At 43.2% G+C, this 26,572-nt stretch overlaps 1 protein-coding gene across 17 annotated transcripts in view; it reads left to right on the top strand.

Annotated features, from left to right (window-relative positions):
- Window positions 1-26,572, top strand: part of celf2 (cugbp, Elav-like family member 2) — a 480,486-nt gene that overhangs the window by 269,877 nt on the left and 184,037 nt on the right. For 7 of the 17 annotated variants that reach the window (XM_044109128.1, XM_044109104.1, XM_044109103.1 and 4 more), the window contains one exon: window positions 1,564-1,644. In XM_044109128.1, the coding sequence (XP_043965063.1) occupies window positions 1,604-1,644 (41 nt within the window). In that variant the 5' untranslated portion in view covers window positions 1,564-1,603. Of the gene's footprint in view, window positions 1-1,563; window positions 1,645-19,357; window positions 19,642-26,572 lie in introns of those variants that run through there. The other 10 variants (XM_044109123.1, XM_044109121.1, XM_044109122.1 and 7 more) reach the window with 4 other exon arrangements.

Raw genomic sequence — 26,572 nt, 5'->3', positions numbered from 1 at the left:
CATGATTGAAATGAGAAACTCTTCATTTCCTTCAATGTTAACTTCTGAAACTAATACTCAGTAGGAAACCTGCAAAGCTGGTGTAGAAACAGGAGGTCTCACTTCAGCATAAACTGTTTCTTTTTGGTGAAAACACGTCTGTTCTTTGTTCTGTAAAGATACAGCCAATACTTTGTGATGTCAATTAAGTAAAAGTAATTTTTTCCCCCCACAAAGTTTAAGTAACTGTAACTGAGTAAATCTAACTAGTTACTATGAATCTCCGAACCTTTTAAACTTCAGTAAATACACAGATTTCATCTGGAAGCCTCTGGAGATTTTCTCTCTATTTTTATAGAAATGGGAGCTTTGTTATTTTTACTTTATTTTTTATTCTGTCATGCTGTGGGCCGGTTTCTCTTCCAGACGTAGAGCTTGAATTAAGAACAGCAGGTTCACTTTTTGTTTTTCTCCGGCAGTAAATTTATTTGAGGAGATTTCACACGTCGGCACCAGCAGGTCCAGTAAGTTGTTTCTTCAGTGGAGGAACGCTGAAGGAATTATGTAAGCCGATCCCAGTCATTGTCACTGGTTCTCCCCTTAAGGAGAGACTGGGAACGCGTCCAACCATCGACATCCTCCCAGCGCCACGCTACACCTGTTCACCAGATCCTTCATTATCCGTCTTGAAGGAGACGCAGCAGAAAGTCGGATTCTAGCGTCGGGCAGAGAGTTTCCTGGCTGCGTGCCGCGATCCGGGTTTGGATTGGGATTTACGGCCCGGCAGATCTCTGCCTCTGAGGATGAGGGCCGGCTGGGGAGGACAGCTGATCCAATAAAAGCAGCTCTAGTTAGAGATGGACTGGATTCAGCAGCAGCAGGAGGAAACGTTCCAGTTTGAGCTCGGATGGACCCAGTTCTCCTTCCAGCAGGAGAAAACGGGTCACATGTCTTAGTCAGCAGACTTTCAGAAATCCTTCAGACGCTGAACATGAACCTCAAAACATTTCCTCCAAACTGAACCTCACAGCTTCATCCACTTCATGGTGGAGGCAGCATCATGCTGAGGGACAGGGCAGCAGGTCAGAGTGGATGGGATGATCACCCTGAACATACAATGGCCTAGTCAAAGTCCACACCTGAATCCAACTGAAAATCAAAGACTTGAAACACTTTTCATTGAAAACGAGCTGAATTTTCTCCGTCCAGCTTGATTTGCTGACAAGTTATTTGTACTGTATTTTTTTAATTTCAAGGATCACTGTGTATTTGGGCCACTGCAGATAAAAAAAGGGGTAAATTTCTCTAAAAAAACCAAAATTTTTTAAATTGTCTAGAAAGATTGTGGGAATTTCTGGGTTTGAAAAGTAAAAAATAAAAATTATTTTTCCAACTTTTGAGCATTAGAAATTTTTTAAAGTTTTTCAAAAAACTTTTGGAAGGATAAAATTTTTGTTGAAATTTTCTCCTTTTTTTCTAAAATGCACGGCCCTAACAAAGCATCACAACTGGAAACGAGTCAAACATGCTTCAAGGTTTTTGATTTTGGTGCAGAGAAAACATTTCTTTCTCCTTCCTCTGCAGGAACTTTCAATGTCGAGACGCAGGAGGAAATTTCACCAAGATGGAAATCCAGGAGTTTGTGAGGAAGCCAAATGAAAAGAGGTAATATAAAAAAATCAACATAATCATGTGCATAATCAGAACGCTGGCACTGTTCTGGGCTCGGCTCGTAACGGCGATATGAGATTGGAGTTTATTGCATTAATCATGTAAACGTTGCTCTTGTGATTAAAGCAGAGCTGCTGTTTATTGCTTGTAATTGTATTGGGGTCGGGCTGCGCTCCCAGGAACGCCACATCCAGCATTAATATTAGATGAACTGACTCCGGATCAGGCGCCGGGAGCTGCTTCCTGCTTCATGCTGCTCTGGGTCTGACCTCAGACCAGAACACAACCATGGCACAACTGCTGGCTGGCAGTGTTCCCCGGCTTTTCTCTCTATTTTCATCTGTAAATCCAATAAGGGGCGTTATGTGTGCACATGCATAAGGAAGAACGACACAGGGAGCAGGAAGTGGTGAGGAAGAGCTGATTGAAAAGCTGCAGCTTTCGAGAAGAACTGGGGCTGGAGAAACTTTCTTTGAAGAAACAGACAGATGTACTCTTCACCTCTTCCTCATGACCTCGCTCTGCAGAGCGGCGACAGGCCTGGACATCCAGAAACATGTCCGCCCCCTCCCTCCGCCTGCCTGTGAACTTTAAATGCAACACGAGCCTCTTCGCCGTGCTGGAACTGTTGAGAAATCTCCTGCAGATCCCTGAGAGTGTGTGGAGGATATGAAGTTAAAAAGGTTTGAACGGATCGCTGCTCTTCCTCTCGTCTTTGATGTCGGATCAGATCCGCCTGCTGCTGGACTGGAGGAAGAGGAGGAAGAAGAAGAAGAGGCTTTGCTGCCCAGATTTAAGTGCTGGGTAAACACATGTATCAGCTTAGAGGGGAGAGGCTCCAGATGATCTGGCCGCGCCGCCATTCAGAGAAATTTACGCAACTCTCTGATTCCCCAGAACCAGCTGGACATGTGGCTGATTTATTCACACACACACTCCTCATTTAGGAGCAACATGTGTGTGTATGTGTGTGTGTGTGTGTGTGTGTGTGTTGTCAGGGGAAGAATTAAAGATCTGTTGATGCATGTATGCAGCGTTAGCTGGAGCGCAGTTCTGACCCCGAGGTTCTGACACATTTTCGTCTTCCTCCTCCTCCCTGATGCTCAGATTTAAATCCACCAAGAAACTCTGAATTTTTTTTATTTATGTCAGAAATTATCTACAAAAATTTTGGAAAATTCTGGGTTTGCAAAGTCAAAGAATTTGCTAGAAAAAAGTTTTTACTTTTTTTTCTTCCTCGCAAATTTCTAAGATAAGTTTTAAAATTTCCAATTTTTTCTGGGAAAGATTTCTCTGGCTGAATTTGCTCCTTTTTTCCTTTCCACAAAACACGGCCCTAACAAACGGTGAAGCAGGCGTGCTGCAGCCTGCAGCTGCGTCACAAGCTGCTTTCTTTGTCCATGTTCTGGTGTTGAATCGTTTCAGTTAAATAAGAAACTTTGTTAAAATCACATGAACCACATGTGATCAGGTTTTAGAAAACATGCCGCGCCGTCGTCATCCAACCACTTCCTGTCATCTTCTTCTTTGTGGTTTTTGCCAGTAGAAACATCTGGTTGTTCATCATGAGTCGTTTGATGTAAAATTAATATTTCCAATTCATTTTTAAAATATTATTTTTTTACTTGTTCCTAGAGTCAAAGCTTCATCAGAAAGGTTTTTTTCTAAATTGTGTTTTGTGTAAGGTGTAATAATTGAGTGTAAACGTTGAGTTGGAGGATTTTGTGTAAAAAATGTAATGAATTCAGCCAGTAACTAAATAAACTGCTGGATTTAGTCCAGCAGGTTTACGTTATAAAGTCCAGGAGTTTGTGGGAAATCTTGCAGGCATTTGTTGCACAATCATGTGAAAAGACGAGTTGAGAGAGAGAAACCCCAGAGAGCGAGGAAAACCGCAGCTTGGGTTCATTTTGTCTCAACTTTTCAATCCGTTTACGTTGAAGTCGGAGTGTGTTGGTCGTAAACGGAGAGTCATCTGGATTTTCACACTCGACAGGAAACATGATCCTGACCCCCGGAGAATACACCGTCCATCTAGATACAACGCAGTGTAATTTGTAACGTAGCGAGTTTGTTTTTGGTCCGGTTTGTTTGTTTTAGGAGGCTGAGCAGAGAGGCGGGGCGGGCGGGGGGCCGAGGATTCCTCTGCAATGAGAACCAGATGATCACTTCGCTCAAACTTCACTGCTAACATGTTTGGATGATCTGATGGTGATGAAGCCGGCCTCCCCGCTGCTCCGCTCTGCCTGCAGCAGGAGTGTGTGTGTGTGTGTGTGTTTGTGGAAGCTCGTCCACGGTGGTGAGGAGTGTTGTTCACCTCGCGTCGCCGCGTTTGTTTGCTGCTGCGTTTATTTTATCAGCTTCACTCTGATGGATGTGATAAATCACAGTTAGATTGACAACAGAACATGAAGTCAGCAGTTTGAGCAGTTATGGTGGCTCTATGAGATCTAAAAATAAATGAGGAGGGGGATTTCCAGTAGCAGTCAGAGTTGAAGTGAACCTGTTGAGGCCTCTGACTGAAGACTGTTGCTGTGCGACAGTGTGATGACTGACATGAGCAGCTAACAGCTCCATGTCCAAACATCAGAGATGATGTCATCATGTCCAGGATGACATCAGCAGCTGTTAGCTGCTCTGCTAATCCTCCTCCTTTGCTTTTGCTTCTCCCTTTTAAACTTCTGGATTTCTATCAGATGTTTGATGTTCTTTAACTTTGTGCAGAGTTTGATTTGAGTTTGGATCAGTTCCTCAGTTCCTCCGTGGAACCTCGTCTGTCTGGGTTCGTCTCTGTTTCAACATCTGCAGCTCAGACTGGATGGAAAACATCAGATTTAAAATGTTTACTTCATCCTGACTGGATTTATTAAGAGTATTTTGAAAGCAGACATGACAGCAGGTCCAGCGGTTTGACCAGCATCATCGTGTCTTCTGGACACTTCCTGTCCACATCATGAGACGGATCTGTCCGTCGCTTCGCTGCAGACGCTGGTGAGCCTTCGACTGGTCATCCAGTCATCCTGAGCTGGAGAAAACATGACACACTCTGATACACACACACACACACCCATCTCTGACCCACCACCTCTCCCACAGGGAACACACACACACACACACACACACTCAGAGCGAGGCGGACCGGTTTCATCAAGCCGGTGAACAACATAGCGCCGTGCCCTCGCCAGCCCCACGGCAGCCTGGGAAATGAAGTGTGCCGGCTCGTGGTGACCTTTGCCCCCCTGCAAAGCGAGGACTGTGTGTGTGAAGCGGCGCCTCCGCAGCAGCGGCTGACATCCAAACATGTCGGTCGCCGTATATTCAAGCAACAACCTGGATAAAAAAGCAGAGCGGAGCGGGAAGTAAACAACATCCAGGCGTAGCGCGGCTGGAAGCTAACGGCCCACGGTGGCCCCCGGCGGCCCCTGGAGCAACCCGCCCAGACATCGTTTCCTCTTTGTGTCAAATCTGCAGAGCTTTAATTGGCTGCTGCTTCACCCGACCTCTGACCTTTCGGTACAAATGACCAGGGCATCCGAGGAAGAGAGAAATTTCCCGTCAGAAGTTGTTTAGCGGCAGGATTCCCCAGACCGGAGGTAGCTGCCGGATCAATGCAGGGGCCACAGGGTGCAAACACTTCTGCAGCCGGGACCTGCTGGGCTTTGACTCGCATTTCTTTCTTCAAGCATTTATACTGAAGCCGTGAGTTATACAAGCTCTGCAGGTTATCTGATGAGATTGAGGTCAAAATAAAGTAACATGAGAAATATTCCAGGGTCAGAGGATGAAGTGATAATTTTAGTTAGATGAGGCTGAATATTAAAGGAGACATTAAGTTTTTATAATTAATATGGATTTACATAAATAACACAAATCTGCCACCATTTTGTACACTTGTTGTTCTGATGTCACACAAAACAAACTAGAAGAATGAACGACATTCAATCGGCTCGTCTTCATTTGGATTCATTTTGGTTTTACTAAATTCCCAGGAAGTTTGACATGAACCTCACAGAGTTCAAAGTTCACAAAATGAAGATTGAGAACTTCATGGACACCACTAACGTATGCTAACTGATGCTAGCAGAGGCTAACTGATGCTAGCAGAGGCTAACTGATGCTAGCAGAGGCTGATGGGTGCCTGGTCAGAAGTTTGTTGTTTTATGTGAATATCAACAGCATTGTTGATATTTCGATTCCAGTATCTGGTTCTTGTATCTGCAGCAGGCATGAATAATCATAAGAAATGTTTATTCAGCATGTTTATGTTGAATAAACATGAGAAATTAAGTACTTTTGTACGATTCTCCATGAAATAATTGTTTTGAATCAAATCATGGCCCAAAAAGTGGAATCTGAGTGAGAGATGGAAAAAGATTTACTAAGATGTACTAAGAATAATTTCTTCCTGTTTTCCAGGGAAAAACATGCCGACAGTCTAATGCCAAGAAACATTTTTACAACAATCCAGATTATTGTAATTGTTTCTTGATTGGTACTTTTATGCAGATTTTCAGACGATATAAAGATTCTTTGGAAACGTTGGAACTAAAGTTTTCTGTCTTTGTTCTTTGATTTAAATAGAAAATGAGAAAAATGTTATTTTGAGACATTTTGAGATTCTGTTGGTAATTAAGATTCTATTTATGAACATTAATTTATCCCATTAGTTTAGTAGCTTTTTCTATATTTGGTTTGCAGTGTTGGTTCAGTATTATTTATCAGACACATGAAAACTTTTCTATATTATATTCAGCGGTTTTCTGCTGAGTTCCTGTTCTCCAGATGTCTGGACTTTTCATCTGGATCCAGACGTTAGTTGGGATGAAGGAATGTTCTGAAATAAACGAGCTGCTCTAAAAACCAAATCTGCTGTTTTTCCTCCCAGAACAGCAGATTAAAAACCACAAGCGGCTCAGTCTGTCGGTCTCCCTGTGCATGTGTGTGTTTTCTCCGGGTACTCCTCGCTCTTCATCATGTTCTATAACTAAAGATTTATTCTGCATCAAAAGCTTTGGGCTTGAGCATTTCAAAGCGGTCTAAGCAGTTTAGTCGAGGTGTTCGACAATCAGAAGTTTCCTTTCCTGAGTAAATCAAATTAGTTTATAATCCCGACCATCAGAACGATCATGTGGAGCATCTTTATGGGAACCATCATTTTTCCAGCTGCACACGTTGTTAAATTTCCTCTAATCACAATCTCTTTAGTTTGGGGAGAGAATATTTCTCCCTCCACAGGCTGGCAAAGCGCTTGAATAAATTTCCCTGTTGAATGAGCCGACTGGAGAAACTTCTGGCAGACTCTGAACATATGGAAACGGTCAACTGGTTATTGTCTACATTAGTTCCAGTTGTCAGTTTTATGGAGGAATCTCTAAAGCCAGTTTGGCATCAGTGAACTGAACTTTATGGCGCACTTTGGACCGGAGCGAGTCATTTCTGGCCCATTTAGTTAAATGTGGACGGCAGCCAAAGCTTTCGATATTGGACTTTGAGATTTACTGACTCAATAAGCCAAGACATCCTTAGTTGGATGGGATTTAGATTTCCATGTCCGAACACATGAATGTTTGGTTAACCGGTCAGGCTAATGGGAGGACTGGGAGCAGCAGCATCAGGAGGATTCACAGCCAGAACCCAGCGGCTCAGACGTTAGCCGGTTGGTTTTTACTTTCCTCTGAGGAATCTGTGCAGACTGAACCGTGAACAGATTTCTCCTCACTTGCATTTCCTTTTTAATGTTTAGGAAGGTTTTTGTCTGAGCTGCTGTTGCACCTGAACTTTAGTCCTGCTTAATATTTCTGAGGATCATTTAGTGTTAAAAGAAATGAAAACATGTAAATCTGCAGTTCTTGGTTCTCCACTGAGTGTCTTGGATCTTATTGTAGCTAATAATCCTTTAGAGTAGAACGTGATATTTTAGGTGTTTCTATCTGGATTTAAAATCTGAAGTTTAGGAGCTTTAATGGTGTTTTTAGGAGCTGATCAGGTTATTGTGTTTTTAGATTTAACTCTTCTGGGTGTCAGTGGTTCAAATCCTGTTTGCCAAATTAAAATTTTGTGATTTTGGGGCCGTGCTGCGGTGGCGTAGGGCAGTGGTCCCCAACCACCGGGCCGCGGACCGGTACCGGTCCGTGGACCAATTGGTACCGGGCCGCGCAAGAAATAATTAAATATGTCCGTTCTATGTATTGAGTCTGGAGGAGCTTTTATTTTGAAAATCGTACACCGGATGCCGAGGGTTGAGTCTTGCGCCAGCTCACAACGCGCCACCCCTTACGATCCTCACAACGCACGCAGTCTCCTCCTCGCCCCCCAACCCCCCCCGGTCCGCAGGAAATTTACGAAGGCTTTGGCCGGTCCGCTGTAATAAAAAGGTTGGGGACCACTGGCGTAGGGGACAGCTCGACCCACCTTTGGAGGCCTTGAGTCCTCGACGCGGCCGTCGTGGGTTCGATTCCCGGACCCGGCAGACATTTGCCGCATGTCTTCAACCCTCTCCTGTCAGCCTGCTGTCATATGAGGGACACTAGAGCCACAAAAAGACCCCCTGGTGGGAAAAAATAAAAAATTGTGATTTTGTGTTTTTTGCTGCTTCACTTCATGACGGAGTCCCACAGGGTCCAGTTATCGGTTCCCTGCTTTTCTCTTTATATCTGCTACTTTTTGGCTTTATTCTCAGAAAAATGGACTTTCCTTCCATTGTATGTTTACGACTCCCAGATTTTTTCCCTTTTAGAAACACAAATGTTTTTCAGTTCTACGTTACAGCTGGTAAATTCTCTGATATCCACTGGAAACATGTTTGTTTTATGATCATTTTCACTTGTAGAACCGTGATTAAATGTTCGGACCGGTTTTAAGAAATCTCCAGCAGATTTACACACAATTCTTCATGGCAGTATTGGGATCTGTGTGCATTTTTTGAGAAAGATGAGTTTAAAATGTGGTTAATGCAGAAAGGATCTGCAGGCTGTTGATTTTAAAATCCAGAAAAATGAGTCGCTGGTGGCTCGGTTCTGAAAACTCCTGATACCTGCCTTTATAAAAACATGTCAATGCCTGTTTTAGACCCTTTGCCAGCGGTACCATTATTTTATTCATGATATGAGTGAATCAGTGTGGCGCATAATGCTTTTTATGCTATTCACACAGAGAAAAGAGATGGAGAGGAAATTGGGCGAAGTGCATGAAATGGAGACGCTGGGACAGAGAGGGTTAGAGAGAGTGGGAGTGAGACACAATGAAACGCAGAGAAAGAAACCAAAGAAGAGGAGCGGGAATAAATATACCGGATTCATGCAGGCGGCAATGAGGCCACCTGTCTCTGCTGCGCCAGAAAGGAAGTGAAAGTGCGGGTACTTCCTGCTAATGTATGTCCAAAACTTTCATAACCTCCTGCACACGTGACAAAACGCAACATTTAACTCTGGAACCAACGAACACGCCGAGAAGAAACAGGTTTTATGTTTCACTACAAAAATGTTCCGACTTTCTGTCTTTAAAGCTGCTTTCAGTGACAGACTAATGGAAAAAATCACCTCCCACACGACTCTTTTTTACTTAATTCACCGACGACGTGGCTTTCAATAACAGCTGATTCCTGCAGTTTTTATGAAATGATTGCAACTGAAAACACTTAATAAATGAGGGAAAGTGTCACAAGTTCATCCTCTGACCTTTAAATGGACATTTCAGTCTATATGGCAATCAATTATGAGGAAAATTAGAGCTAAAGAGCCAACGGGCCATGCTTTAGGTTATTACTTTATGTAGTTAACAAATGCCACAGCCAACAGCAGCAGCTACTAAAGGTGAGGCATAAAGCAGGAGTAAAACACACTAATTACATCCTCTAAAGACTTCAGATGTTCTGCTGAGGTTTAAGCTGCTCCTTAAACGCTTCACTAAAAAAATATTGCACTGGTTTCAGGAATCAGACCAGTTTAATTGCCTGCAGCCAGAAGCAACACCTGATGGGAAATGAGTTCAACTGCAGAGATTTTAATGTCCTGAAAGAGGCAAAAATCACCAGAACAGGCTGAACGGGTTTATAAAATATGATTTACAGGTAGAAAAGTTTAAAAAGGAGGCAATATTTATTTATGCTGAAAACTGAAGAGAAACAATCTAGTTATAGATCTGGAGTCAACGAGCAGCTTCAGTTATTCCAGCTGGAAACTAGAGATCATAATGACCTCTGACCTGAACCTTCAGCATCACCTAGAGACAATTAGAAAGTCGGCCTTCTGCCACTCGAAGAACATTTTCAGGATTTAATGAATGTTTCAGTGAGATCCATAGAAACTCGGCTTCTATGCAGAAAACTGCAAAACAACTGGAAGATAATTCTCTGTTATCACTTTTGTTTGTTCAACGTTTCTGGCTGGTTTGTATTTTCTTTCTAATCTAGACATGCTAAACCAATAAAACTTCCTTGCTTTATTTTAAATGGGAACACAGGAATGTCAGTATTTTAAATAAATTTGAAGCACCAACTGCAGCTGAATAGGAGCCAGTTGGTGGCTCCCATTCAGGCTGCAGAACCGAACATGACTGGAAATGTTCATTTTTACTGTTGGTGATATTAAAATAGTTACAGTTTATTGGGACTGATCCCTGAGGGACACCGTCTGCTGCAGTGCAGGTGGGAAACCTGGAACAGAACCACGGTGAAGCTGTAAAATAAATTTATTCCTGCTTCTTTTTGCTCAGTTTTACTCTGACTTCTGGAAATCTGGAAAAGTTTTCCAACTTGGAGTTAAATTCCTTCTTTATTTGATTTTTTTTCTGATTTTAAATTTTAAAGCAACATGGACCCAGATTTCCTCCTCCATCTCTCTCCTGCTTCTCCTCTTGTTTGTTTGGTTTCACCTCAGACTCACCCTTTGGCCCCTTCACTCCCCCCGACCCCCTGTCCTTCTCAGGTGATGATTACCTATCGATCAGCGGTTCACACAATCATTTGCTCAGTGCTCTAATTGCCTTTTCTCTCTGTGTGGGCTACACAGAGCCGGATCGATGGTGGGCTAATGAGAGGTGTTGTGCAGGAATTGGGCCGGTGGAGGAAGCTAACGTATGGCTACTGTATGTCAGCTGGAGCCCCTATGATGCCAGTAGCTTAGCTTCATTAGCGCCTGTGCAGTTTTGACCTTTAGTCATTTTTATCGATATCTCAGAGAATTATGCATCACATTAAAGCTCCAATTTACAATCCATTAAAACTCAAAGTTTTAAGTGATTTTCCCTCGATTTCATGTCAAAATCTGATGTTGGCATCAAAAGAGACCAGTAACGAGTTTCACTGAAACTCACGTTGCATGTAAATATTTTTACATCCATCCATTATTTTCATGGTATTTTTCAGCCATACTTGCAGATCTGTAAACGTCTCTCAGCTCTTCTGTTCCCAGCAGAGATCTGAGATTTGTTCATGTTTTTACACAAAAACAAGCAGCTCTGTGTGTCTCTGCTGCTGTTATCACGGAGTGTGAATGTTGGACCAGAGGAACACTTTAAAACCGAATCCCAGTGGAAATCTGGGCCAGGAAGCAGCTAGCGTCCTGCCATGGCCTGTTCTTCCTTCAAAAGGGGAAAAACAAGAGAGCATTTAGGAGATCAAGTTGAAAGCAGCCTGGATGAAGGCGAGGGAGGCTAAAAAGCGACACCATGGTCGTCATGGCAACCAGTGAAGGCCATCAAGCCGCCCACTGTTTGTTTGGGAGGGAAACAAAGCTTCTTCTGTTTGCTGAAACTGTTCCCTGTTGGGTAAGGTGGAGGATCTGTGGTGCTCTGGGCCTGTTGATGCTCTAAACTGATGCCTGTCAATCAATAAATCAATCAATCACTCGAGTCAATCAGGTTTACTAGTGAAGAACATTTCAGCAGCGAGGCGGTTCAAGGAGCTTTACACCAGGTTTAAAGTCCCTCCACTGGCTCCCTGTAGCTCAGAGAATAAACTTTAAAATACTGTTAGTTTATAAATCACTGAATGGTTTAACACCACAACACATTAAACATCTGCTGCTGTTGCATCAACCTTCCAGAACCTCTCAGGTTCTGCTAATCAATGCTGTTGGTGTCTAAAGCTGCTCCAACCAGCTGGCTTTAGTCTGGGTTTAAAGGAACTCAGGGTTTCGGATGTTTTTCAGTTTTCTAGAAGTTTGTCCCAGATCTGTGCTTCATAGAAGCTGAATGCTGCTTCTCCATGTTTGGTTCTGGATGCAGAGCAGAACCAGAACCAGCAGGTTGATCCAGCAGCAGATTTTTAATCTGTTCAGTGACTCATAAACTAACAGTATTTATAAAACTCATCCTAAAAAAATCACATTTGCCTTGGCACCAATCAGGGGCCACATAAACTTATCCTAAGGGTCACAAATGGCCCGCAAGCCGCTCTTTGGACCACTCTGCTGTAGTGTTTAAAGTTGCTGTTGCTGATGAATCAGATGAAGTGATAAAGAGTAGATGTAGAGTAGATCCCGTCTCTCTGCTCTCGGTGAGTGGGCTCATATCGATTTCCTCCGCTGAACTTCTCTCTCTCCCCCACAGACACAAACCGACGGAGAAGTTGATTAGGAGCGGCTCTAAATATATCCTCCTCCTCCTCCTCTTCCTCTTTTCTCTCTCCACAGCCCACTCACTCTCCCACTCCGGTTCAATCGCTCATTCTCTGCGTTTTCTCTCGGACTTTTCGCTGCCAAGCGTTTCTCCGGCTTTCCGTTCGCTCCGAGCGCTCCGTTCGTCAGGCCTCCCAGAAAACAGGCAGACGGAGCTGCCAAGTTTGGCTGAGAGGCCGAGGATGATTTCACTGGCATTACGGACGAAGACGAAGACGAAGATGTTTGGGTCGGATTAGTTTCTGATTGTTGAGGGAAGAAAGTTTAGTTTGTTCCCTGAGAGCAGCACAGAGAAAAACTCTGACTTTATTTCTGTCTGCATGACTCAGTTCACCTGAACACACCTCATACACTGAACACACACACACACTCTGAACACACCTCATACACTGAACACACACACACACTCTGAACACACACACACACTCTGAACACACACACACACACACACACACTCTGAACACACACTGAACACACACACACTCTGAACACACACACACACTCTGAACACACACACACACTATGAACACACCTCATACACTGAACACACACACACACTCTGAACACACACTCTGAACACACACTCTGAACACACACTCTGAACACACACACTGAACACACACACACTCTGAACACACACACACACACACACTCTGAACACACACTGAACACACACACACTCTGAACACACTCAGTCAGGAAACAACCCACAGAGTTTCTTCACACCAGGAATAAATAAATAAAGTTTCATGTTTTGGTCACTAACAAACAGGAAGTCATCGCTAAATATTCAAATCAAAACGTTTCAACTGGTTTTCTTGCCTGGATTACACCTGAACTTTGACTAGGACTTTGGTTTGTTTTGAAGCAGTTAGATGTTTTCCTTCTGGTTCCATCAGTTTCATCAGCAGCCCAGGCCATCATGCTGCCACCACCATGTTTGACTGCAGCTGCCATGTTCAGACTTAAAGGGACAGACATTGGGAACAGTTTTAGCTTTGTCCTGTCAGTCCACATGATGTTCTCCCTGAAGTCCTAAAGATGTTTTCTAGCTTTTTGATGACCTGATGGCGCCCTGGGCAGCAGCCCATATGGCTCATTTCAAACTGTTAAACAGCGTTAATGCAGGAAGAGGAAGTTATATTCAGAACTTCTCTTCACAATCTTTTGATGGCCAGACACTTTCCTTCCACTCAACTTTCCATTTTTATTCTAGGATATAAATGTGGTAAACAAAAGCAGCAAGTTTCTGAGATTTGCTGCCTTTATGGGAGTTATAGTTATCGAACTGAAGAGAAAAAGACTTGAAATAGACCATTTTGTATGTAGCAAAACTAAAATATAACTTTTAAAATAAATTTACTGAAATACAATAAGTTGTTGTGGATGTAGACGTTTAAAAAACACATTTGGATCAGAAACCAGTAAAAGTTGGATAGAATTGATTTCCAAACATAAAGCTAACATTAAGGACATATCAACTAATAATTGGCTAAAATACAATGCCCAAAAGCTAAAACATGTCTGAGTTTTAGGTTCAAAAGGAATAAATTGATTGTATTTGATGAAAATGCCTAAAATTAAACCAACAGAAAGTTTAAATCAGCTTTGGGTTTGAATGGAGATGATTTGTGGATTTGTTGAGTGTCCAGAGGAGAACGGAGAGTTTTGTCTACTTCGATGTCGGCTGTAGATGTATGAAGGCCATCAGACTGCGGCGCAACCATGTGACCAACCAACCGACCAACCAACTGAACAAATGACCAACCAACTGAACAAATGACCAACCAACTGAACAACCAACCAACTAAAAACCAACCAACCAACAACAAACCAACCAACCAACCAACTGAACAACCGACCAACTGACCAACCAACTAACCGACAAACCAACCAACTGAACAACCAACCAACAAAAAACCAACCAACCAACTGAACAACCAACCAACTAAAAACCAACCAACCAACCAACCAACAACAAACCAACCAACCAACTAAAAACCAACCAACCAACTAAAAACCAACCAACCAACTAAAAACCAACTAAAAACCAACCAACCAACTAAAAACCAACAAAAAAACCAACCAACCAACAAAAAACCAACCAACCAACTGAACAACCAACCAACTAAAAACCAACCAACCAACCAACCAACAACAAACCAACCAACCAACCAACAAAAAACCAACCAACTGAACAACCAACAAAAAACCAACCAACTGAACAACCAACTGAACAACCAACCAACTAAAAACCAACCAACCAACTAAAAACCAACAAAAAACCAACCAACCAACTAAAAACCAACCAACCAACAAAAAACCAACCAACCAACTAAAAACCAACAAAAAAACCAACCAACCAACTAAAAACCAACCAACCAACTAAAAACCAACAAAAAAACCAACCAACCAACTAAAAACCAACCAACCAACAAAAAACCAACCAACCAACTAAAAACCAACCAACCAACTAAAAACCAACTAAAAACCAACCAACCAACAAAAAACCAACCAACCAACTAAAAACCAACCAACCAACTAAAAACCAACTAAAAACCAACCAACCAACTAAAAACCAACCAACCAACTAAAAACCAACCAACCATCGTCCTGGCCGTCCGGTTCTCCTGGTCGTTTCTGCCTCTTAAATCTCATCTTCCCTTTGCTCAGCCAGCCGCTCGGCTCATTGTTTGAAACCGGAGCGATTCTCCTAAACGGAGCGTTTTTCAGACAATGAATGCGGGGGCGTATGGCTTTAGGCATATTTGACAGGATCAAATGACTTACAAAGAAAAGAAAATTCTGTCGTTTATGAAATAATCCCTCCATACTCATTTCATCCACATCCTTCTCCACGCCTGTTTTGCTCCTTCCTCTCATCTCCAGCAGCAGCTTCCTAAACGGATGGAGGTAAAATGAGAATCTGTATTCAGTGGGAGGTTTGAAGATAAACTGACTTTGTTTAGAATTGAAATACATATCACATATGCATGATGACATAAACCTCAAGGTCTGTCCTCAGATGTGCCTGATTTAGTGAAATAGAGACGCTGGGGGATGTACAAGGTGTTTATCATGCTGATATTGTTTGGCTGTGTGTGTGTGTGTGCGTGTGTGTGTGTGTGTGTCGGGCTTTGTGATGGTGAATACGGCTCACTGTGTTCTGCTTTTAATCTTTAATAATTGGTTTAGTGGTTTTAAACAGCAGGCTGCAGATTTAAAGCGTTTATAGAAAAATTGGTTTCATTGCTGGTGAAAATTGAAAAAACTCTTTTTTTCTTTTATTTTCTAAATCATAAAAACTGTTTATTGTGAAAGCGCCCTCTACTGGTGGATACAAAGATATCCAACCTGCTAGACTGACTGTTAGAATCCCTCCATGTCACTCTGTCCATGTATTTAGATCTTAACTCGAATCCAAGTCGAGCATAAGAACCTGCTACCAAAGGAAGACATTTTACATAAAATACATTTTTTATTTCAGGATTCTTTCAGAGTCACCCGGATCTGTTGAAACATTATTCTACAGAGCTGCATGCTAGATAGAAAACGTTGGAGCAAATGTTTGAGTGATGGAGGAAGGAAGATCTGTTGAGGTTTAATGAAGAAACTTTAACAGAACTGAAATGAGTTTAGTGAGAATCAGGTCTTTGGTGTTTATGCTCAGATTTCAGATTCACCATCAGATTTAGAGAAATGACACCAAAATAAACTAATTTATCTTAATTCAGAATTGAATAAAGAAAACAAACTTTACCCACTGTATTGAGAAAACTGCTTCCTCTGATCATGAATTATGTCTTCATGATCGTGGCTTCATACACAGATTTCAGCTCCTCAGAGAGAAACCAGACATGCAGTAGCAGAACTTGATCATTCTGGGTTAAACCGGTCCTGGTTCTGGTTCAAAGTGCAACCAGCTGCTCCACCGTGTAACTCAGTTCGTAGCTCTGCTTAACAGCTCAGAGGTACCATAAAATGTCATCTGCAAAGAGTGAAACTCTGAGTTTCCCTAACCAGAAATGATTTCTGTTTCCATGTCCAACCTAATGGGGAGGAAGTTTAAGAATGTTTTCCCTCGATAGCCTGGTAGAACCGGTTCTACTGGAACCAGAACTCCACCAGCTGCTGTGGTTCTGACCCAAACTAACCTGTCCCCCTCCTGGCCTGTGGGGGCGCTGCACCAACAACCACTGAAGGAAACCACACAAAAACCTCTGAAGACACTGAGAGCAACTTCCTTCTTCACCAGATGGAAACAAGATGGAGGCGTCAGATTTTAGTGTTGGAGGATTTCTCTTTAGTCTTTGGCTGAAGACCAGAAGACATTTCTGCTGCTAGTGCTAGGCTAGCATGTTAGCTTTGGTTGGATTTACCCAGAATGCCCTGTGCTGTAGTCCACTTCCTGCTTTTGGAGCGGTCTCTGGTCCGCTTGGCGTTCACATATGCATTTGAATCGAACCAGAGTTCACTTTAACCGAACCCAGATGGATGTTTGTAGACGAACCAGAGTTTGATTTTTATTTTCCTCAGCTTTTACCTCTGGACTTTTAGGACGAGTTGAATAAGAATCTTTGCATAAAGTGAGGAAGAAAGAAAAGAACAGAAGGAAAATCCACAGACAGCGAGGTGAAAACAGGTTCCTCTATTAGTACGGATTATAAATAAACTTCCCCTTAGAGCTCTCACCTGCCGGCTCTTCCATGCACACAGACATTTTTATGCATTGCTAACTTGTAAGTGTGCAGCAACACCTCCAGCTCGGAAGCAACAGGCCTGCCGTTGAGATTATCACACACAAATTACAACTGCAGAGTCGAGAGCTGAGCTCGCATTGATCTGTGGGTGTATACACGTTTAATTCCTGTGTGAGCACAGACAGAGGAGAAGGAGTCAGAGATGCTGTCAGCCATCGCCTTCCTCCTCCTCCTGCTCCTCTGTGAAGCAGATGTCCAATCGGGTCTATTTAAAGCCCGTGCAGGATGGCTGCTGATGCTGAGCGCCAGGCTGTAGCGTTGGATTACTGTTACGTCTTCAGCAAACAACGCTGGGCTCAAATTCTTAGCCCATAAATGACCTCTGAGCTCATTGTTTCCACAAAAAAAAATTCTTTACTGATAAACTTCAGATTGTGGATCTTTTGGATCAACAAACTGCAGCAGTTTTCCAACAATCCGACTCTGACGATTATGAGAAACAGACACGACTCTGACACTTCTCCTCTTTCTCCAAAGAGTGAAACGAGAGGAGCTGAGAGAAGGTGGGACTTGGCCGTTCGCTTGTCATTCTTCAGCAGAGATGATGCATCTGCTGCCACGTCGAGGAGAGAGAGGGAAAGAGGGAAGAAAGGCAGTTATCAACAGGATGTGGCGGTGTCAGACAGGAAGTGAGCGCTGACGGCTCTGCAGACACGGAGATGGACTGGCGGCTCAGTGTGGTCACTCTGACACCTCTGTCATTTTCAGCTCAACTAAGCAAAAGTTTGAGAAAACAAATAGAATATTCCTTAATTGCTTTGCAGCGAGGAAATGAGTTTAAGATGGTAGGATGTTCATTTGGAGACGCACCAATCAGTCCGCTGGATGATTTATTTTTACAGATACTGAAAATCTTTTTATTTTTTTTACACCTAATTAAATGCACCCAAACTGAAAAGTTCCAACATTTTAGGTCCATAAATGCATCAGTTAGACTCACTTTTATGAGTTTAATAATGACAAGAAATTACACAAACTAGATGGACGGATACTACCTTTTATTTTATTCTTTTGGTTAAAAACGTTTTTTTTCGCTTTTGTGTTATAATTTTTCAACTACAAAAATCCAAAATGGCTGATCAGACTTTAAAGAAAACTGGAAATTGATATCGACAAGAAAAACCTGATCAGCTCATGTCAAAGTTTCATCTTCCACCAGAAAGTGTTTTTCTTTAACTGGAGTCGTGATTTCTGAAAACTTTATTCTGTCAAAATGCAGCCAAATATTTTCTAAATGATCATAAAAACATATTAATCCACGCTAACGAAAGAGCTGCCATAAATCTGCAGAATAATCATTTTCAGACAAACATTTGTGTCACATGGAGACGATGTCGTTGCTCCTGGTTTCATCCAGCGATGCTCCATGAAGCTACAAATGATTTAAACTGATTTCTGGAGATTAAATGGATCATAACTCAAAAATGACCAAATTATAGAACAGAGATTTAGCTTACACTTGAGGAATGGCTTCACCCCCACGATGTCGCTGCCCATAAATGATAACAGTTCTGATTTTATTTAGAGCTCAGAATAGAAATTTATACTTTTTCTGGTCAAACTTTTTCAAAATGGTTAATATTTCAGATTTTTCAAGCGGAGACATTTTTAAGCGATTCATATATATTTATTATATTTATATATATTGAGTCAATAATGAGTGGGTCATCCACTTTTTCAGTTCATCAACTTTAGTTACAAATCTGAAAAAATTGATCAACAGATTTTCAGATTCATGAAGCTCAAAGAAATCAGCATTTTATTGTTTATTTGCTTTACATCCCATAATAATATAAAGACTGAATTATTCCTCAGGGGTTTATAAGAAAGTCTGAGATTATTAAAACCTTCATCTGGAAACAAAACGGGGGCCGATATCCGCCCAGGGCACCGTTCACACAAGAACCGCCTCTGAGTCATTCTGAAACCTAAACAGAGTTCTGGTTTTCCTCCACAAATGGATTTTAGTTTCATATTTAGTAATGAAACCAATTAGAACAGTTTGAAATGAGAACATTTTATTAGTGAACGAAGTGGATGATCTCTGCCTGTTTCCTCGGTCAAAGTGTGAACCCAAACCGAAGCAACAGAAAACCAAACGGCACAGAAACCGTTTTCTGGTTACATTCTGGAACATCGGACTGATGCCGCTGCATGGCTGCGTTTCCTGCAGCAGCTGCCAGCTTCTGGAGGACGGAGCAGAGGAAGCTCTGAGCCGCGGCTGCTGCGCGCAGACGGGGATCAGGAGGGGGCGGAGAGAGAGAGAGAGCGAGAGAGAAAGGGAGGGAAGGAGAGAGAGAAAGGGAGGGAGGGAGAGAGAGAGAAAGGGAGGGAGGGAGAGAGAGAGAAAGGGAGGGAGGGAGAGAGAGAGAAAGAGAGGGAGGGAGAGAGAGCAGTGACAGCGCTCGTCACCCTCTGAACAACCAGGACGGTTCGCATCCCTTCCTTCTCTGTCATTCGCAGACGGACTTTACAGCCTTTGCGCCGCTTTTTTCTTTCGCTGGTTTTTCTGCTGCTCCTCCTCCCGCCCTCTCCCGGTGCTGCCAGCCCCGCCAGCCGACCATGGTTTCTATAATTTCAGACCTGGACCCTCTGAAAAGCTGGAACGTGTTAAGGTAAGCGGCCGGGAGTTTCTCCACACCGCAGCCGCGGCGCGGAGCGCGGCGCAGCGCGGTAGCAGCGGGAAAGTGCGGCGCGGCGCTCCGAGGAATGAAGGGTGGGACGCGGGGCGCAGGCGGCGAGGTCGCGGCCGCGCTGCGTAATTACGCACAGTTTGCGCTGCTTTCCGCTCTGTCCATCTCATTAACCCTCACCTCCTTCATTCCCAAACTTCTCCCATTTCAGCCTAAAAGTGGGAACAGGACCCCCCCCCCGAGCCCCCCAGAAACAATCCGCCCCTCCAGGAATTTGTCCTGAAACATTTCCTCATGGCTGCCTGCCGCAGCGGCTGCTGCTGAACAACATTACATCTCATCTCCAGCGTTTAGTCCAACACACACACACACACACACACACACACACACACTCCCTGGAACAGAGCTGATCCTCTGTGAAATGCATGAGGTCAAAGGTGAAACATGTCTGTCAAACAGCTATTAAAGTCAAAGTGAGGGAGCTGCTGCCGTCATTAAGCATCTCAGCCCATGAATATTTCAGCCCGTTTGATAAATAAGTCATTTTCCCCCCCGACTCGCTCAGCGGGGGGGCTGGGGGGGGGCGAACCCCTAAAGACCCTCCCATTACTCCTTCAATGCTTCCTCTCCTCTTTTGTCATCCCACCATCATCATCCTCCAACCCAAAACAGAAAGGAGTCTGAGGCGAGAACAGGGAGGTTGTGATGTCATTCCCAAACATCTGACCCCAAACTCCTGGATGATCACTGATAGATAATCACTGATTGATAATCACTGATAGATAATCACTGATTGATAATCACTGATAGATAATCACTGATAGATAATCACTGATTGATAATCACTGATAGATAATCACTGATAGATGATCACTGATAGATGATCACTGATAGATGATCACTGATAGATGATCACTGATAGATAATCACTGATTGATAATCACTGATAGATGATCACTGATAGATGATCACTGATTGATAATCACTGATAGATGATCACTGATAGATGATCACTGATTGATAATCACTGATAGATAATCACTGATAGATAATCACTGATTGATAATCACTGATAGATGATCACTGATAGATGATCACTGATTGATAATCACTGATAGATAATCACTGATAGATAATCACTGATTGATAATCACTGATAGATGATCACTGATTGATAATCACTGATTGATGATCAGATTCAGGCGTCAACAGGTGGGACGGTGTGAGTCCAGCTCTGACTCGTTTCCCTCCGCTGCTCTCTGAAGTGGCGGCGTTTTACTGAAGAGCCGCTTGCTGCCGGGTCGTTGCTCAGGAACAGAACGCCAACATGGTGGCATCAGGACGGGAACGCAGGAACCCGTTCTCTGACGGCCATGACGGGAGGAAGATCAGCAGGGTGTGTCTGCTCCTCTTCCTCAGTCAGGAGAAGCAGACGAACATGAACTCCACATTCCTACACACACACACACACACACCGCCTCCTGCAGCTCCACTCTGAATAGACAGCGCACACAGCTGGGGCTTGACCTTTGACCCCACCATGTTGGATGGAAGTCAACGTAAAGTCCCCATGAAGACACGGCTGCGTGTGTGTGTGTGTGTGTGTGTGTGTGTGTGTGTGTGTGTGTGTGGGTGTGTGTGTGTGTGTGTGTGTGTGTGTGTGTGTGGGTGTGTGTGGGTGTGTGTGTGTGTGTGTGTGTGTGTGTTTATCTCAGTTCAGCTCCAGTGAAATTTGAGTTTATTTTGATTCAAATCAGTGAATTTTCAGACGAACGTCTTTAAATCTCCTGGTGGAGTTTGATTCCCGTCCAGGGAGGTGAGGACAGCGTGTCCTCCTCACTTTTAGCTTCCTGCATCAGAATGTGACGCAGGATGAGATGATGGTGAAGTCGAACTATTTCTGTGGTTGTCTTGGGTTGATGGATCAAAAACCAGTTGATGTCGTCCTCCGTGTTTGATTCCCGAATCCTCCACATCGCCACTCGTTTCTCCCCTCGTTGCCTCCTCGGCCGCCGGGTTCGGCCCGTAGACGTCGGTCCGACAGGGAGGCGTGTTGGTTAGTGGCTCGCCGTCACGGCGGAGGAACAATCCGGCATTCAGCGTCTGGGTGATGGAGGCGGACAGTCGGCCCGACGGAGAAAAGAGTTCTGATCTCCTCCGATCTCTGGAGTCAGAGATGATCAACAGCTCAGACGGGAAACGAAGGCACCAAAATACAGGAATATTTTCTTAAAATACAAACGATAAATTATTTTAATAAGTAAAATTAGTTTGAACATTTTCTGATCTGCATCCTGGAGGGTTTCTGCGTTTCAGCTCGTCTGCTTCAGGTGAACATAAACGGAAATATTCCCGTCTCCGTGCTGACTCACTCCCAATCCACCACAGCGCTGCGTTCGCAGGTTTCCCACTCTGCAGTGTGTGTGTGTGTGCGGGTGCGTGCGTGTGTGTGTGTGTGTGCGTGTGGGTGTGTGTGTGAGAGGTTTCTGTGTTCTCGGACTCTTTGTTCTCATCCTGTTCTCTGCGTTCGCTGCCTGTTCCAGCTTTAGTCTGGTTTGATTTCCTCCAAAAGTGAGATTGCCCTCCGCAGGCTTTCAGATCACACACACACACACACACACGCACACACACCCCCACACACGCGCGCACACCCACACACACGCGCGCACACCCACCCACACACACAGATGGAGGACATTTTCTGTCTCTTTGATGTTATGTCTGACTAAAACAAGTGTTGTTTCTTGTTGCTGCAGATGCAGAAACTGCATTTTTATTTATTTCTGTATTTTTCTCAGTCAACAGCAGCCGCAGGGATTTCTAACACAACTGTAACACACTCAGCGGTGTGTGTGTGTGGGGGGGGTGTGTGGGTGCGTGTGTGTGTGTGTGTAGGGGTGTGTGTGTGTGTGTGTGAAGGTGTTGCTCGTGTTGTGAGGACACAAGTCAACATTAAGTGCTTTAATTCAGACCTTAAACTGTGTTTAATGTCTGCCCTCCGTCGCGTTGATTAGTGAAAATTAATCTTTTGTGAAGATGATGTTAATTGTTTTTTGTTTTTTTTGTTTTCATCATTTGATTTCTCTGTTTGCAGCTTTTATTGTCGTCTTCTCTCTGTGGTTTCTGCCCTTCCTCTCTCTCCCAGTGCCGTAACAAACTGCTGGGGGCCGCGGGCACAAAGGCCCCCACTGCAAAGTTTAATTTATTTTATTTAAACATTTTTATTAATTGCACTTATTCATACAGTTTTTAGACATTAACGAATATTTATACTTAAAGAATCCATTTTTTCACAGAATATTTTTTATGCCCACTTTTAATTTTGCTATTTATTAATTGATTAAGATGTTTTAATATCATTTTCACCTTGCAGAAATGATATTAATGATACTAATGTATTACTTTTAGTTTTGCACCCTTTATAATTCAGTTTATTCCATATAATTTTATTTTTTCCACTATTAATCTTTGATTTGCTTTCATTTTTTTGCTTGTTTTTTTGCCCCTGCCTGATGTGTTGGTCACATGTCTGCATATAATTTATAAATTTTGACCATTTATTTATTCATTTTAATAACCTTTGACCCACCAGCCTTCAGAAGTGTAACTGTGTATCCCTCTGTCTTTATCACTGTTTTTCCACCTGTTTTTATTTTTATCTCCGTCTCATTTTCAGTTTTTTCCCAGCGTTCCCTCCTCCCCGGTTCTTCCACTGGAGCTTCGCCGCGCGCTCATAACGCCGCCAGTCCAAAGTGACAAATCTGTTTAATAATGCACCGCCTGCAGCGTGGCTCCTCACACTCCGCTGTACACGCAAACACACACACGTTCACACTAATCACTCCCTCCGGCTGAGTTTTAGTGCTTTACTTTGTTATAGTCTGATTCTCAGAGGTATTGCATGAGGCAGCTCTGAACCTGAGAGTTTCCCCCAGCGACCAACCAAACGCTTTATGTCGTTTGGATTAACAGACACAAGTGCAGATTTCTTCCTCCTGTTTTTATTTTACTCTCAGCTCCTCACTGCAGTTATCTTCATGCAGATCTGACCTCTAGGTGGGAAAATTAATCTTGTTTGACTAAAAAAATCTGTTCTTCTTTGTGACCAAATGGAGTTGAGAGATCAGGATGAGAGGAAACAGAACCCTGGCGATCTGCCCGGGGAAAGAGAAGAGGGGGAATATCTCCTTGTGTGAGAGTGATGGATGCTGGAAGTGAAGCCAAAACCAGAAAGAAACGGGCTGGAACGTGGTAGTGAGTGTTTGTCAGGGGTCACGGCGACAGGTCAGAGTGAGGCAGAGCAGCACCAAATCACACAAACTCATCTTCATCGCCGTCTATTTTACCTTCCTCATATGCTGCTGCTTTTCATTTGCTTAAATATAAAAACCTCTGTAGGCTGAAGCAGGTTTTTTAATCATCCTGCACTCTGACACGTTTTCTGCAGATTCACATGCAGAACTAAATGAGCGTCATCAGAGAGCTGATGAATTCTGGGAGCTCCGGCGCTCCGCTCCGCTCGCCTCGCTCTCTGGGCGACGGACGTGTCATGCTGCGAGTGTTGCCCTGCAGACTGCGACCCGAAAGAGAGGAAACAAAGGGCGATCAAAAACAGAGGCGTCTGAGGAAAGGAGGCGGGAACAGGAAGTGAAGCTGACAGATTCCAGGTAGAAACGCCTCCATGTTGGGTTCTGGCAGCCGGAGCCGGAGTTAGCCTGGACTTGGTGTCTTTTTTTATTGCTCTCCATTAAATAGATGCACATGCTGCTGAAAGTGGAACAGCGCTGCAGGGTGGAGTCCTTCTAGCAGGAATATTTGTGTGATGTAATAGACTGAGCTGATTCTCTCCAGATCCAGCTGGTTGTGCAGAAAAACCCCCGTTCAGCCGCCGCTGCAGAACCGATCATGTTCTCTAGCTTCCAGTTTAAAACACAAAACCTCAATCAGCAAGAAAACAATCTTGTCTTTTTCTGCATTTCCACAGTTTGACCTTAAAGTTAACATCTTGTATCTGCAGACCAGGTTAAGTTTTCTGGAAACAACTTTATCCTTCAAAGATCTTCCTCCCATAGATAATTCAAACTTTTCCTGTTGGAACTGAAAGTCCAGAACCTGAACCAGAACCAGAACCAAAGACATGATTGAAAGAGAACCGTAGCTTCTCCTGAAGACAAAATTCAAGTGAAACCTGCGTTCTTTGTTACGCACAGCAGGGGGCAACACATAAATGATCAAAGTTATTATTTAAATAATACAAAACCTGAAATCAGTCATGATCTTTAAGTTTAGGATAGAACGGTTGGTAAAGGAAGAGTCAGAGATCTGATTTCCTTTTTAACACAAAAAACTGAATTAATTTTGTTTTATTAATTATATGATTGGTTCTTAAGCTAAAACATGTGGAACGTTTCAGTTCTGATGCATTTAAGGAACAGAAAAACAGTTCTGTCAACAAACAGTTCATTCATGATGGAAACAAATGTTTTCTGTTCAGTTCTCATGTGAAATCCTTCCATATTTCAGACCATTTCAACTTTTATTACTTCCTGAAATAGTTACAATCCTTCTGGTTCTTATCGGCCATCTTTGTTTTGGGCCAATGTCTGGACTGAAGGAAAACCTCTGCAGACTGCAGCCAGGGGGCGCTCTACACACACTACAACTCGGAGGAAACATCTTCGACTACTGTTAAAAAAACAAAAAACTAAAACCTCTTCAGGTTGCATCTTATGTTTGATTAATTTATTCCCATCAGGTTTGCTTGTTGTCTCTTCCAGAATCACTAACGTCTGATTTAGTCGGAGCACTTCACCTTCATTAGCTGCAGCTTTACTGTTTGTGCTTCCAGTTTAAGTTGCATTATTGCGCCGCCACCAGAACCAATGGGAAGCTTTGCATTGAGCTCATGAGTTCCTGATTTGACTGGAAACAGACGATCAGATGAAACGTTTTAGCTGAAACCAGTGGCTGAGCCGTCAGCTTCATGGTTTCCAGCTGAATTTCTGCCTCTCAGTTGTTGTTCTAGTTTTGTGTTTTTATAATGTGAAGCTCTTTGAACTGCCTTGTTTCTGAATTTATTGATTGATTGATTAGTATTGAAGGTTCCAGCATCAGGTGGAGGAGTTCCAGTATAACCAGTGATGGTTGAGTAGAGGTCAACAGATTGGGGTTTTATCAGTTGCCATGGCTACCACCTGGTCTGTTGTGGGAAAAAAGAATCTAAAATAAGTTATTGTAGAAGAGGTTTATGTTTCTAAGCTGTTTTGAACGACGATCAAAACTTCTGGACAGAAACATAAAACATCTTGATGTCGGCTGTGAAGCACGGCGGTGGCCGCCTGAGGCTGTGGGCCTGTGGAAGCTTCATCAGAATTGGTCTATATCAAGTTTTTTGCTACTAACAGCGTCTGTACATGAATATAGAAGAATGGGGTGTTGTGATTTTTGCCATCAATAACGAGCGTTGTGACGTTTTGAACTTGATTGTTTTTAACCTGGAGGTTGGAGGGGGTGTACTTACTTTTAGCATGACTGCATTTGGTGTTTTATGTTTTCCACGACTTGCCAACATGAACACGAGACCCAGAGCGACGACTTCTCTCCAACCTTTCTCCACCTTCATCAGGCCTCGTTTCCCTGGCAACGCATAAAACACTGCCTTCATCTGTCACTAATAATTTATAATCCTAGAACATTTCTTCAGAAACTCGGTGAGACAGCATGATGTAACCCCGAGAGGTCGGCCATCTTGTTGTAGCTGCCACATTATTTCTGTGAAATCTGCAGGATTTGAGTGTTTGGTGGCGGTTCTGCTTTCATTTTTACAGAATATGATCAACTTCTCTTTCACTGCAGACTGAAATGTTTAGCATTTCACAATTTCTGCTTGGATTTCCAGGAGATTCACAGTCAT

Source organism: Gambusia affinis, linkage group LG23, assembly GCF_019740435.1.
Source record: "Gambusia affinis linkage group LG23, SWU_Gaff_1.0, whole genome shotgun sequence".
Lineage (NCBI taxonomy): Eukaryota > Metazoa > Chordata > Actinopteri > Cyprinodontiformes > Poeciliidae > Gambusia > Gambusia affinis.
The sequence above is the reverse complement of the archived record's forward strand: the minus strand, read 5'-3'. Positions and strand labels throughout refer to the sequence as shown.